The sequence below is a fragment of the Aphis gossypii genome, chromosome 3, assembly GCF_020184175.1.
Source record: "Aphis gossypii isolate Hap1 chromosome 3, ASM2018417v2, whole genome shotgun sequence".
Classification (NCBI taxonomy): Eukaryota; Metazoa; Arthropoda; class Insecta; order Hemiptera; family Aphididae; genus Aphis; species Aphis gossypii.
The window spans coordinates 15,353,271-15,368,954 of NC_065532.1; the positions used below are offsets into that span (position 1 = coordinate 15,353,271).

The 15,684-nt window shown below is 27.9% G+C and overlaps 1 protein-coding gene across 1 annotated transcript; it reads left to right on the plus strand.

The window, feature by feature from the left end:
• Positions 1-107: 107 nt before the first annotated feature.
• LOC114122672 (leucine-rich repeat serine/threonine-protein kinase 1) lies at positions 108-15,356 on the plus strand. The gene is made up of 30 exons (XM_027985408.2): positions 108-409; positions 494-653; positions 723-763; positions 943-1,108; positions 4,580-4,739; positions 4,816-4,960; positions 5,019-5,155; positions 5,226-5,367; positions 5,437-5,736; positions 5,796-6,152; positions 6,228-6,518; positions 6,589-6,863; positions 6,921-7,127; positions 7,206-7,405; positions 7,480-7,664; positions 7,723-7,876; positions 7,936-8,213; positions 8,273-8,563; positions 8,619-8,868; positions 9,510-9,734; positions 9,815-11,199; positions 11,263-11,469; positions 11,533-11,926; positions 12,018-12,250; positions 12,312-12,501; positions 12,699-12,894; positions 12,957-13,199; positions 13,260-13,438; positions 13,518-13,651; positions 13,725-15,356. The coding sequence occupies exons 1-30, from the start codon at positions 368-370 to the stop codon at positions 14,007-14,009; spliced, it is 7,452 nt and encodes a 2,483-aa protein (XP_027841209.2). The 5' UTR covers positions 108-367; the 3' UTR covers positions 14,010-15,356.
• Positions 15,357-15,684: the final 328 nt, after the last annotated feature.

The window sequence follows — 15,684 nt, forward strand, 5'->3', positions numbered from 1 at the left end:
AGGTCGAAACTCAATAACTCGTAGCTATGTAACAGTCCAATGAAATCGAATCTAACTTCATTCATGTCGACTTATTGATAATGTGATTAACAGTAAATTGATAACAAATTATTTCAATTTTTCAATATTCCAGAATTATAGGTATTAATATTATAAAATTATGACCTCTTGCCGTTTAACAGCTTTTCGTACTGTACGATGTTTGACGATTTTTGTTGTTGGCACAGGTGTGCGTGCTAGTGAACCTGTGATGTAAATGTAAATAATAAAATGCCTCTTTTCCGAGGTAAGCTGCTCGATAAAATATGTCAATTCGTGAAATGTTCACTGTGAGGTATTCCATATTTTTAATCGGTGTCTCAAAATTATGGCCGAAGACGAGGATTTTCCTGGTCGACTTTTGCACCAGGTATGCTGACATCAACAATTCGCGATCCTAACGACCAGCGCCTAACCCCATTTTGATTTCTTAACCATATTCTAAATTATGTAGGTTGCATTATGGGACAATGTAGACTTCTTGACAGACCTCCTCAAAGACGACGAGCATAAAAAATTCATCAACAGCCGAGATTCTTGGGGCCGCACTGCTCTTCATGCTGCATGCTCCAATGAAGGTTCTGGTTGTCTGGAAATATTACTCAATGCTGGTGGTAATAATTCATAATTTGATCAATGCTGGTTTCTTATTGGAAAATAATTTTATACTTTTATAATTTTAGCTCTTGTAGATACACCATGTGGTCCTCGTGGCGAATCCAGGGTATGTAGTAAATATTTTATTGTATATAATACTTATTAAAGTACAGTTTCATAAAAATGTGATATAATTTATAAATAAATTACTTAAATATAAATAAAGGCATAACATTTTTTTGTTAAGTCAATATCCCAGATTAATATGTATATATTTAAACTAAATTTATTTTTTCATTATTGCAGACAGCATTGCACATAAGTGCACATATTGGATGTCCGAAAAACATCCAAACACTTTTAAATCACAATGCAAATTTAATATTGCGAGACTCAAATGGATTTACAGCACTTGATATAGCTCTTAATTCAGAAAATACTGCATGCAGCAAATTACTAAAGGATGCTTCAGGTGAAATTAATAATAAATTCATATTTATACATTTATATTGCTTAGAAATTCTATCAATATCTTGTAGATGACTTACTAAAAGATATTGTGTCTAGTCTTATGAGTTCTGACACCATTTTTTTAGAGTTAATAGTTCACCTAGTTTCATTACTATTTCCTTAATTTCATAAAGCCCTTTTCATTATAGTTATCTTTACCGACTTTACCTTCTACCTTTCCCTTCTAATGTAAATCATTAAATTACTTTACTGATAAAACTACAAATGCATGTACTATTTATGTAATAATTCAAGAATTGATTTACCTAGGTAATAATTTAATTATTGATTTAAAAAAAGAACTTATTTAAAAATATTTTTGCTAATTACATTATTACACATTAAGTAAAAACTATCATTGATGCAATAACTCATTAGTCATTACTCATCATTTTATTTTTTTAGCTTGAATAGTAACTTGTGTACCTAAAAAAAATAGGTACCGCAAATGTAAATTATATGTACTTCAAAGTTTAAACATTATATTATAACTTATAAAAATATAAAGATTAAAACCAGTTTCTAGAAATTATTTATTTATTATTTTATTAATAATACAGAAAAATGAATGTTAAGCTCATCTTTGCCAAAAACATAGCTTATTACCATCATAGGTGAAACTACGGGTCAGGCCATGGCCTAATCTCATACTGGTTAGATATCATAGTATCGTGATACTAAGTAATTAGTAGAATTTAAAATAAAATATAAAAACTTAGAATTTTTTTTTTCATATTTGTTGCTTGGTCTGTCCTAATAAAATTGTCTAGTTTCGCCTATGATTACCATATAATATAATAATTATTGTTCTCAATAATATCATATTTTATTTATATTTAACCATGTATCATAACTAGCATACTATTGGATGTTATGAATAAGTTCAAGGTATAAATAACTTATAATTAGTCTAAATATTTTGTTTGTTAATATTTCTATTATCAATAAAATATAATGATACACGATAGAGAAGTTAAAAAGTTAGTCTCTATTATAAGTATAATATTACTGGTTACAAAAAATAATTATCAATTATTTATTATTTAAACACCTCATGTAAGTTATAGAATCTAACTTTGAGTCTTTGAGAAGCATCATAAGACTTATTTATTAAAATTATACAATCTTTCCATTCGATATCTTAAGTTTTCTGAGGGTTCCTCAAAACCAATGTTTTGTATAATAATCAAACTCTATATAATTACCTCAACATAAGAATTTTCCCTGATTAAATATTCAAACCATAATAATTTCATAATAAACCACATGGTCGTTCAAGTTCTGTTATATTATAAATTTATTTTCTATACTTACTCGGTATAAACCGTAACCTGAAAATAAAATAGTCCAAATATTTTTTAACATAGTTATTATTCACAGTTCACAGTCAGATAAAATGTTTGTATCGTTTTACTTAACTTAGATTGTTAGTGAAAATGAAAATAATCTAAAAAATTTACCTCAATTTTAATTCAAATTGAATGAATTTAAAAAAAAAGTTAATTTATATTACTATATTATTACATAGGTATGTATTTTTGATATTTTAAATTCCTTTAAAATCAATTTTTGATGAATTTGTGATTAAATGTCTGGTATTAAAATTGCTAATGATTTTTGTACATTTAAATAAAACTTTATAAAAAAATGTGTGTTTTTCGATATCTTTAATTTACTATACCAAAAAATTATGAGGACGTATGTATTTATAGAAAAAACGTTAAACATTACAAATTTCTATAAATAACTCAAAAAAAAAATTGACTATGTTATAAAACTAATTTTTTTTATAGAAAACGATTCTATACGTCATAATTAAAAATTAAAAATTAAAAGTATCTACACATTTTACACTTATTAATTTTTAAATTACAAAAAAAAATAAAAATTAATTTTTTTGATAACTAGTAATGCGTAAAATTTGTTAAATTAAAAAAAAAATAGTTATCATGTGTATTTTGTTTTCGACTGTACTCGTTTATTTTAGTATTTATTATAATTGTATTGATGTATAATACCTAACAGATTGTTTAACTTATTTGGAAAATCTATTTTCACATTGTTTCAAAATAAATCTTCATTTTGAAACTCGGCAAACTATTTCGTTTTAATGGTTTGTATTAAATTTACAATTTATGTAGTAATTTTAGATTTAGATACTAAAGATACTAACCATTGTCAGTACCCAGTATTTGAGAATACTACGGAAAATAAGGACTCTTATAATAGTCCTCTATTTATGTACCTATTTCGTGTGAAATCAAATGAAAATAATACAATTACCACAAAAGAATTATTACGTAGATATATACCTAATGTATTTAATAATTTTATGTAACTCTCGTGAAATTCAGTAGCCTTAAACGTAACAAAACTATAACTGTAACTATAATTCTTATGGTTATGTAACTCAATCAATGTCAAGAGTTAAAAGTTAAAACTAAAACCGTATCGGAATTATTCCTCAAGCCGATAATTGCATTACAATTGTCAATGGTTGTTAGTTGCCCGTGAAGGATATGTCAAATATGGTTTTCTTATTTGATCAAATCAATTTTCATAAGCCACCTACACAGTCGTAATGCTCCATGTACATAAAAAAAGTTACATTGTTTATTTATGTTAAATATACTTTTTATTTATAAAATTTTGGATACCCGGTTTTACGTGATGTGGTCTGTGAATACTCCGCCGATGGATTACTTACAATTCTCCTGCCTACTTGTTGACTAAATTGTGTCAATAACGATTTCAAAAATGTCATTATATATGCATTAACTATTTCGGAGTGAACGTGTGAATATTTTCCAGTTGAAATATTTAATAAGTATAAAAGGAACTTCGTTTTTACTACAATAGTACTATAATAGTCATTGGAATTTTCGCTTTAATTCGTTGTACAAGGACCCTTGTATCTGTCCACGCTGTATCAGTCACGGCATGTTTGTATGCTGCCGTGGAAATTTCTATTATACATTTCCCTTCTTTGACACAGTTTTAAACATTATTGCAATAAAATATATACCTATACTATTATTATTCGTCGTTAAAGTAGAATATTACTTATTTGCAATGATAGGAAAATGTTTAGTTGGTTAATCCCGAGTGGTCCATTTATAAATAAGTGTTTAAGAACAGAAACTGGTATAGATGCGTGTGCATATTTTATTAACGAAACCCGTCAATATGGTAAGCTTTTATTTAATTATTATTTATATAGACACCTGAATTTTAAATATATAGATATATATATAACAACATTTAAAATGTTTATGATATTACCTCAACAACCTCCTAAAATATTATTTATTCTTGTAAATTGACTAATTGTATCAAAATGCCTCATTCAATAAAACATTCACGTTTTTACATTAGTTACCATATTGTGATCCATATGTATAAGTTTTTCATTTGTATTGTGTGTTTATTTAAGATTCTTGGGAAGAGTCTCAAAGTACAATTCATATGGCTTTGCGAGATGCGATCTGCAGAGGTGATGTTAGTACTACCAAAACAATTTTGTCAGAACTTGGGTCTAAAGAAGAATTCATTGTTAACATGGCACCCAATGGTACCACAACATTGTTGTACTGGTATTGATTTAAAATGATTAACATTATTATAAATATCTTTTATTATTACTGTTATTATAATTATTATAATCATTAGTGCTTGTGAAGTGGGTAAAAAAGACTTGGTAAAAATGTTACTTGACCATAAAGCTGATGGTAGAATACATCCAATCACTCGATATTCACCTCTTTATGTTGTTGCTTTCAAAGGAAAAAAAGATGTTTTTGAAATCCTTCTCAAGGTATATTTTATAAACTTAAATATTTTATTTCAAACTAATAAATTTAATGGTATTTCAGAAATTCCCTGATCTCATTCGACAAACTACTGTAGAAAAATGGTTGCCAATTCATGCGGCATGTATAAATGGAAATATTCAAGTATTAGAGCTTCTGCTGAAATATCCTTATCCTCCTAACGTGTTGATAAAATTAAGGTATTTATTAAATTATAATAATACTATAATATTTTGAATGATAAATAATTCCATAAAAATTTAATTATAGAAAAGATAATTGGGAATATGACGTTCCATTTGACATAAACACTAAAGATGTCAATGGTCAAACAGTGTTGTACTTGGCTTGTCTATTGGGCAACTCAAAAATTGTAGATATACTGTTAAAATACCAAGTAAAAGCTGTAAAGGTATAAATTAATTATGTGATTTATTTATATGTATATATTATTGAAATATATTTAAATATTTGATTTCAGATTTGCGGTGCTGATGGATTTTCTGCAAAAGATGATAATAATGACATGTCCAAACGTAGTCGTATTTCTGAAGGCATACAGTCAATAGTTTCTCGTCTCAGAGGGAGTATGACAAAAGAAATTGATTTGAATGAGAAAAACTTAAGACCCGTGGAAGTAAATGTGTATTGCAATGAAGAAGCTCCAGAAACAGCTCTTCATGCTGCTGTCCGAAACGGTTTTAAAGATGTGGTTATTGCATTACTTGAAAACGGTGCTGATCCTAATCTATTAACTTTACAACCAACTGCTGATTACAAAGTAAGTTTTTTTTTCTTTTTGTTTAATAGTTTAAATATTTATGAATTTTATTTAAACAGCAAAAAGATGATGATATCCGAGAAGCTGGTACTTCTCCATTGACTTTAGCATGTAGTAAAGGAGATACGGCTATTGTTGAACTGTTGTTAAAACATGGTGCTAGAGACGATGACTGTAAAGCTCTTGCTGCTGCAATGTCAACTAAAAATCAACATTTAATTACAACATTACTTGGAACTAAAGCTTTTGCTGATCCTGAACACAAAATCAATAAAAAGGCAATGACAGATAATATTGCTTCGCAATTTGGTGGTCTATCAAGTTTAACTTACAGTAATATATTTCCCAGTACTCCCGTTATGATAAATTGGCATAGTCAAAGATGTAAACTTGAATCCATAAAATCACAGTGGCTGGTGAGAATATTGTTTTATTTTTTATGATGAAAAAATGCAAAAAAAAACACTAATAAATACATTTTTATTTTTTAGATTGATGGTGCTCTTCATATCAATCCTAAACTTAAAATGAATCCCCGAAGTAGAGAAATTGTTTTGTTTGCAATAACTAGATTAGATATATCAAATAATTCACTCACCCAAGTGCCAGCTATCATTTTTCAATTACAAAGTCTCAGATATTTAAATTTGGCTCAAAACAAAATTGAAAAATTACCTGATCCAAAAGACTCACATCAAGTAACCTCTCCTACTAGCAAAAAAATGTCCAAACTATACAAATCTATTTATACAGCTAATGTCTTAGAAGAACTTTACTTGCAGGTATATTATGACAAAGATATTTATTACATTAATAAATTTATGAATTACTTAAAAATATTATAATCAACAGGATAATCGTCTTGACAAAATTCCTGAAGAACTCTTCAGATTACCTTCATTAACTACACTTGACTTATCCAACAACAAACTTCATTCTATACCTTTTCAAATGTGGCGAGCTCCTAAGCTAAAAGATCTTAATATGGCATTTAATTTGATAAAAGAACTTCCATATGCTCAATCAGAAAATGAAGCCAGAAGTTTACGAGAAAAATCTGTTGGCCGAATTCCCATATTAGATAAGGCTTATGAAGTTAAAGAAATTGATGTCAATGATGTTGATGAGTATGTTTAATAAACACTTTTAAATTCAATTTATTTTACCATTTATAATTATTTTAGAAGTATTTCATTAATTCATCATAATGTTTGGAATCGCACTATTGAAATAATGGAACAAATCGTAAGAGTTGATGATACATCAGAAGTTAAATCTAACAGTTCACAATTATCATCTTTAAACTTATCACATAATAGATTTAGCTCAATACCTCCTGTACTATCATGTTTAGCTGTAAACCTAACACGGCTAAACATATCATATAATTGGTAATATATGTTTCAACTTTCAATTTATAACTATATTTTTAGTATTAAATTTTACAACTTTTATTATTATTATTTTAGTTTAAGGACAATGAGTTATATAACATCATATCCTAGTTCACTTAAACAATTAGACTTAAGCCACAATAAAATATGTGTTTGGCCTAGTTTACCACAAATTAACCTAGAAGAGGCTACACCTGATCAAGAAAATTTATTGTGTTATCGATTAGAAACTGGACAAGTTCCCAAATCAACTGTACCTTCAAAAATACGAACTAGTATGTTTAAAAATAATTTAATTTTTAAGTAAAAAGTATAAATGTATTAATACTTATTTAAAAATTATTTACAGGTAGAAGAATGTCATTGAGAGCAAACATTTTAAATCGTGTATGTTCACATAGACGACATTTAAGGCTTGAAAATTTGAGAACTTTAATGTTAGCCGATAACTGTTTGAACAGAATACAATTGACAACTGATGATGATGGTTTTTCTACTGCTTCAAACGATTCAGCCGATGAGTTAGATGACTGGGTATTTATATTACTTTTTTTGCTAATATTTAAGTCTTATTATATGTAAATTGTTATAGGATACAGGAGGTACAGTTTTGGGACATTCAAAATCAAAATTAATTTTCCCTAACTTGAGCATGCTGGATTTAAGTAATAATCAATTAAAAGAAATTCCTACTAATATAAATGAACTCATTAATTTGTCTGTACTAAACATAAGTGGAAATAAAGGTAAGTGTTGTTATTTTAAAAATAAATATGAATATTTAATATTGATTTTACTTGCCCAGATGTAACAGAACTACCTCCACAAATGGGTTTGTTGTCACGGTTGTGGAATTTAAATACCAGAGGCTGTAGCCTACAGGAACCACTCAAATCCATGATTGACTCAAATAAGTATAAAACAATGGATGTTATTGGTTATTTGAAATCCGTTCTTGAAGATGCCAAACCATATGCTCGCATGAAGTTAATGATTGTTGGTGTTCAAGGAATTGGTAAAACATCACTATTAGACCAACTTAGGCAAGAAGGCACTGGAAATTATAAAAAGAAACCTGTGGATGTAAGACATAAATATATATATATACTTTGATATTAAACTAATAACATTTTGGTTTTTAGCATTGGGCAAAACGTATGGGAAATAAAAATATAAATCAAAAAACAAACAAAGGGACCAATATTTCAACAGTTGGTGTTGATATTGGTGATTGGGTATATGAAAAAAAAATAAGAGGTAATTCTCAATATGGGCCAGTAATGTTTCGTACTTGGGACTTTGGCGGTCAAAATGAATACTATGCCACACATCAATACTTTTTATCAAAAAGAAGCTTATACATTGTGGTTTGGAAAATCACAGATGGTCACCGAGGAATTGCAGAAATCTTACAATGGCTTGTTAACATCCAAGTAATTTAAATAAATCATTTTAATATAAATCAAAACTTATGTAATTTTTTAACAGGCTCGCGCTCCAAATTCACCAGTTATAATTATTGGTACACACTATGATGTCATTAACACTATGTCCCCTGAATATTCTTCAGAACAATTACAACAACTAATTAGAGATCGATTTATCAATATAGTAGATGCTGAAAAATATGGTTTACCTAGAGTATTGGATACAATTGAAATCAGTTGTAAAACAAAGCATAATATCAAACTTCTGTGTAATATTATTTATGATACAGTCTTCAGTCTTAGACCTCCTGGTAAATACATTTTACATTTGTTTACCTATATTAAAGTATGTAACATATTTTTGATGTATTAAACTGAATTTGGGTTTAAATGTGTAGACCTGATGTATTGAAATTTAAATAAACCAAATTAAAATGATTAGTTTTATATAAAAACAATAATTATAAATGTTTATATACCTTTAATACCTTTTGTACTCAAGTTAATAATGTATATATTGCCATTTTAAAATTTCTTAAATGTTTATATATTTTTAATTTTTTCAACCTCTAAGGATTTTTCTTTTTAAAAATAAATGAACATGAGGTATTGTTTATATTGTAAATTAAATATTAAAAAACCAACCCATTGGCTAAACTTAATATAAGTTTTGTAAATTATTATTTATTCAATTTTATTTATATCTAATTTTAGACTAAATTAAATGTAAAGTGTTCTCGACCTTTAAAGAAAATAATTTGGTTGGATATTTAAATATTAAGTATTACTCACCCCTAATAAATATTTAAAGAATCCGTATTAAAACATACAATTATTTAAACCATAACTATTACTATATTATATTATTTTTTTTTAAATTATTGGGTTTTTAAGTTCTATAGACTCTAGTATTCTATGCATTACTAACAGTTAGACTTTTTCTTTATCTTAGGAAGCAAAGAACTGTTATTGGAACAAAGAGTCCCAGCCACATATTTAGCATTAGAAGACATTGTTAGCCATATTGGATCTGAAAGACGACAAGCTGGCTTAGATCCTGTTTTAAACTTGGATCAATTTAGAACTGCAGTTAATGCTGAAATGTTATCTAGGTACCATAAATCATTTCGAGATATGGCTGAACTTAACCAAGCTATTTTGTTCTTACATGAAAATGGTTTGTTGAATATTATTTGTTTTAAGTCATAAGTTTTGGTAATAAATGTATTTATTGTTCAATTTTTTTATTTTCATTAGGTGTATTATTACATTATGATGATGCAACATTAAAAGATCTATATTTTTTAGATCCACAGTGGTTATGTGATATGTTAGCACATGTGGTTACAATTAGGGAAATCAATCCTTTTGCTCGATCAGGTATAATGAAACTAGATGATCTACAAATTGTATTGAAGTCATCAATTTGTACTAGAGAATATATTGTAAATTTGCTCAATAAATTTGAAGTAGCGCTAACTTGGGACAGTAGATCTCTATTAATACCATCACTTTTACCATCAGAAGATGATATGTATAGTCAAAGAGCACAGCCAGTATCTATCAAAGTTCCTGTGAAATCAAAAATTCATAAATTACGAACTAAAGTTTCAAGCCAGACAATGTTCGATTCAATTGATATAGGAGAACACATAACAAGTCGTTCAGATCCAGAAGTATCAGTTCGCCGTTTGTTACTCATGTCGTATTTCCCATCAGGATTTTGGTCTCGGCTAATAACTCGCATACTTGGAGATGATACTATCATCCATGTGATCAGACAATTTTTTATGCCAACAGAGGTAAATGGTGAAGATTTTATGTGTTCTGATTTTCAAACTCAATTTGATTGGATATTATGGCAGACTGGAATCGAATTAAAATTTGCTAATAAAATTACATTGTTTCGTATGAAAGAAGTTTTACACCGTAACTCTCCTATAAATTATAGGCATCTAAGATTTCAACTTTTCCAAGAAAACTCTTGGTATGATGTACCAATAAAAACATCTTCTATTCTTGAAACTTACTTGCCCCTAGATACAGTAATTGTAAAGAGACCAATAAAAAATAACAATGAAGAAGACATTGGTTTCAGAGCAATTGTATTAGATCCATCTCCTGTACAAGCAGCAAAATTATTGGCTTTAGTAGTGGACCATATAGATGTGTTACTAGAAGATTGGTATCCAACATTAGGTACTCGATTTGTCCATACATCTGAAGGAAAATGTTTAGTAACTAGACTTGTTCCATGTCCAAGATGTTTAGCTGGAAGTGTTGAATCCGATAGTATTTCAATTGATATGAAGGATGATGATGGTACAAGTAAAATAGACCATATTTCTAAAGAGTTTTTAAAAAGAGATTTGGACAATAAAAACATTGTGCGTAAATCACAAGAAAGTTATAATGGTTCTGATGGAGGAGACAGTGGTTTCGGACATGATATTAGTCCACAATCAAGTAGAAAAGTATCTGTTGAAGGTCATCCCTTAACATCAGATAATCAAGTTGAAGGTAGTATACATTATGGATGGATAGTAGAAGATTGTATTTTAGCTGCATCATCTGTGGATAAACTTTGTGTTGTATGTCCTAAGCATGGAGATTTATCTTTAGCGCAAGTTGCTCCTGATACTGTATGTTTCTATTTTCATTAATGTATGCATATATATATCATAAAATATTTTTAAATTTTCTAGGTATTTTTGGATTTGGGTGAAGAGTTAGTCATTAATGATCAAGATATTATACGTGGTAAATTATTAGGTCGTGGAGCATTTGGTTTTGTTTTTAAAGGCGTTTGTAAAGGGAAAAAACCTGGTAATAGTATACAAATTGCTATTAAAATGCTTCAGCCTGTACCACCTGGACCTAATTCTAGTCAGTCTGCTGTTATAGCCTATAAAGTAAGTAAATATCAGAACACTTAAAAATATATTTATATATAATGTTTTGACTTCTCCATTTAGGGAGCTCAAGCAAAATGGGACCGTGACCCTCTTCAATATACATGCAAATCTTATTGTAGTGCTAGACAAGAATTAAATATAATGCTGAATCTGAAACATCCAAATATTGTTCCATTAATTGGTGTTTGTACAAAACCACTAGCGCTTATTCTCGACCTTGCGCCAATGGGAGCATTGGATCAGATTTTAAGAAACTATCGAAGATCTGGTTCAAAATTTGACCCTCATATTCTACAACAAATAGTTTTTCAGATTGCGAAAGCATTAGAATATTTACATCAGCAACGAATTATATATAGAGATTTAAAAAGTGAAAATGTTCTTGTTTGGTCTATCCCTGTGCCACTTCAAGATCCTTATGCAATTAATACTCATGTTAAAATGGCAGACTATGGTTAGTTTATTTTAATTTTTTTAATACCTACATCAATAATGTTTAAATTATTAATTTGAATGTAAATCTAATACCAACAACTGTTTAACAGGAATTAGTCGTTTATCTCTACCATCTGGTACCAAAGGTTTTGGTGGTACAGAAGGATTTATGGCTCCTGAAATAATAAAATATAATGGTGAAGAAGAATATACTGAAAAAGTTGACTGTTTTTCATTTGGAATGTTTGTTTATGAACTGATTACAATGCATCAACCATTTGAAAATCATGAATCTGTTAAAGAAAGTATATTAGAAGGACACCGACCAGCATTGACATATAGAGTAAGAAAAATAATGTGTGAAAAGTATTATTTATATTTTATATTTTACCATTGTTCCTCAGGAAACAGCTTATCCAAGTTATTTACTTGATTTAATGGCAGTATGCTGGTCTCAAAGTCCAAAAGAACGTCCTTCAGCTAGCCAAATTGTTTCTATAGTGTCAGCACCCGAATTCACTCATTTATATGATGTAGTTTCACTGAGTCATTCAGCTGATGTAATTTCTTGTACTCGAATACCATTACCACTAAGTATGTATAACACATTTTATTTTTCTTACAAGTATTATAATATAAGTTATTAAAGTTAATATTTCTCCAAAAAAAAGTTGTATAAAATATATTAATTAACAAAAAAAAAAAATGTAATACATTTAATAAAAAGTTACATAGGTTTCTGGTTGATATCTAATTTTATTAAATTAATGTTATATGTTTGTATTTTGTAGGTGAAGATAACGAGAATAACGGTGATGAAATATGGTTACCTTGTTCTAATGGAAAACTTGATAGATTGGCATTTAGTATCACAAATTGGTTTCACTATAGAAGTACAAATGTTTCACATAAAATTACAGCCATTTGTACTGTAGACAATCATAGTGTTTGGTTAGGGGACGCAGAAGGACAAATTCACGCTTACTCGTAAGTATATATTTTATAATAACTAAAATTTATTATAATTAATAAATAAATATTATTTTTAGGAGTAATGATAGCAAGTACATGTTTAGCTACAAACTTATTACAGACCAAGAAGTTGGAGTTAAGCGCATAGTGACACTGAAAGATAGGCATAGGGTTGCAGTAGGTTTAGAAAATGGAAGAATATTTCTTGTAAGAAGTGATATGTCTCCTCTGGCTCCAACCATGGGAGAAGGAAGTTTTGTGATGAGTGAACTTGGCAGTTCTACCGTTTTGTTTGATTTTATAGCTGTTGATAGTAATAAGTATGTTAATAAAATACTATATATTTTGTATATTGTTTCTATAATGTGTAATTAAATTAGGACTTGTGAACTATGGTGTGGAGAAAACCAAGGCCGAATATCTGTATACACTATTAAACAAAATGTGGCAATAAATTATGAAGTTCTTCAACATTTTGACAACACAGGTTTGGACACGCAAGTAATGTCTTTAAGTGCTTCTCGTGGTCATAATTTAGTATGGTCTTATGTGCATCCGGGTTAGTAATAAACTTATAATATAGTATATGATAATAGAGTTGTATGATCTACAATAATATTACATTTATAACTATACAGGTTGTATTGTTTATCAATGGGATGTAGTAACCAGAAAGATCATGAATAAATTGGATTGTTCAAAACTAATACCATGTTCGGAAAGTTTAAAATCTATTAGTATAGAAGAACGATTAAGTCCAGGAAAATGTCAAGTAATATATATTTATTTATATAACTAGTATTAGTTTAATGAAAGACTAACCGTAATAAAAAACATTTTTTCAGATCACCAGTATTTGTGCAGTAGGTGATGAATTGTATTTAGGCACAGCATGGGGCTGCATTGTAGTAGTTGAACAAGACACTGCTAGGCCTATTACTGTATTTAGACCATATGAGCAAGAGGTAACGTGTATGACGGCTGCTTGTGATGGTAATGCAATTATTAGTATTGGCCATGGGTACAGAAGTTTATTGAAAAGGTACTTATCTCACTGTAACGATATGGCTGATGTAACAGGTACAACATTTGCAATACTTTGGTCGACGCGCAACTGGAATGCTTATTAATTTAACTTAACCCAATAGATAATTGTGGTTTTTTCATCATTATTCTCATTTAAAAACATCTTATTTAACTTAAACAAACTGAAAAATAATAACCATAAATACATACCAAAATTAGTATATTTAAGTCTTTGGTCTTCACATTTTTCAATAACATGTACAGACAAGTTTTATTTAAGTTCTCTATTTTCTTAATAACATATTCATAATCAGAAAAACCTATTACTTAATTACAGTATTAATTATGTATGATTTCATAAGAGAACGCTGCTTTATATTGATTTGTTGTTTCTTTCTGTCACTTCTAGATTATCATATTGCCTTATTTTATTAATGAATTTAAAGAGATATTTAAATTGGTTTTTTTTTATCTTCAATTACACTCATAAGTTTATTAATAAATGTGGTTTATAATTTAAAAACAATGAATGAATTTTGAAGTAAGTTAACTAACTATAATTAAAAACTTTTGACCGAAATTTTTTTTTCTCAAATAAATTTTGTTTACTTATAATCATGTAATTAATGAACTAACAACAAACCACTATAGACACTCTCTTTATACATTCTGAAAAATAATAAATGTTAACTAAAAATTATTCACCATTTATTAATTTTTTCATACTAGCGACTAAAGTGTATAAGTATAATATTTGACAACTAATAAAATTGAATTATTCAACATAAACTCAGAATAATTATAATATAGTAAATAATTTTACTAAAGTGAAAGGGAAATGGTGACGCTTATTATATTCGTATTGATTATATTGTTTGTTTTTTTTTTCAAAACTAATGCATGAGTCAAAGTGCATGTATTATGATATTTTAGCATATGTTTTTATTGTTATTTATAAAATATCCTAACCAATACAATATGTTAAAAATATTTTTTTTTTTTACAATTACTAATCATATGTATTAGATATAATGAGTACAGGTTTTTCACCTGTATGTCATATGGTTTTTTTTTTTTTTTTTTGACAATTTGTTCCACTACTCAACATTTACATTTGTCCTAAATATAATGTATACATAATATTCTTTTCATTAACTTAACAAATATTAATATAAAAGTGCACTTTTTTAAGGGTATTTGAAATTAAAAGCAATTAAAAAAAAAAACCCCCAATTACTAAATATTAAGTCTGTGATTCTAAATAATTTAACATCATAATTATTACTATTAACGAATGGATATGTGATACTATTTTTTTGCATTTATTTTATTTTTATTTACGCGCATAGATCTCGTTCTGTCTTACTATGTTTAAAATATTGTTTTGTTTGTTTGTCTAACTCCTATTAGTACGTAGGTACATTATTTAAGTTTATATTCATTAAACCTATTTTTATTTTTTTGTTTATTGTTTTAATTTTAACTAATACCCATCATGTATGTTACATATAAAATATGTTCAGCTTTTTGCACAATTTATTGTAAAACAATCTATAACAAACAACAATTAAAGACTGGATTGTTATTATTTCAGTATTAATATTCCTCACAATTTTTACGTTAATTTTGCATACTTGCATTGTCCTTACAATTAGGTAGTGTTAATTTTTGTTGAGTACTACTGCCGCTTTTTGTTTTATCGAGCAAAGTAATCATACTAAGTTACCTGATAAATATTTTTGTTATTGATTATATTGAAATTATTATTGTTTACTTATA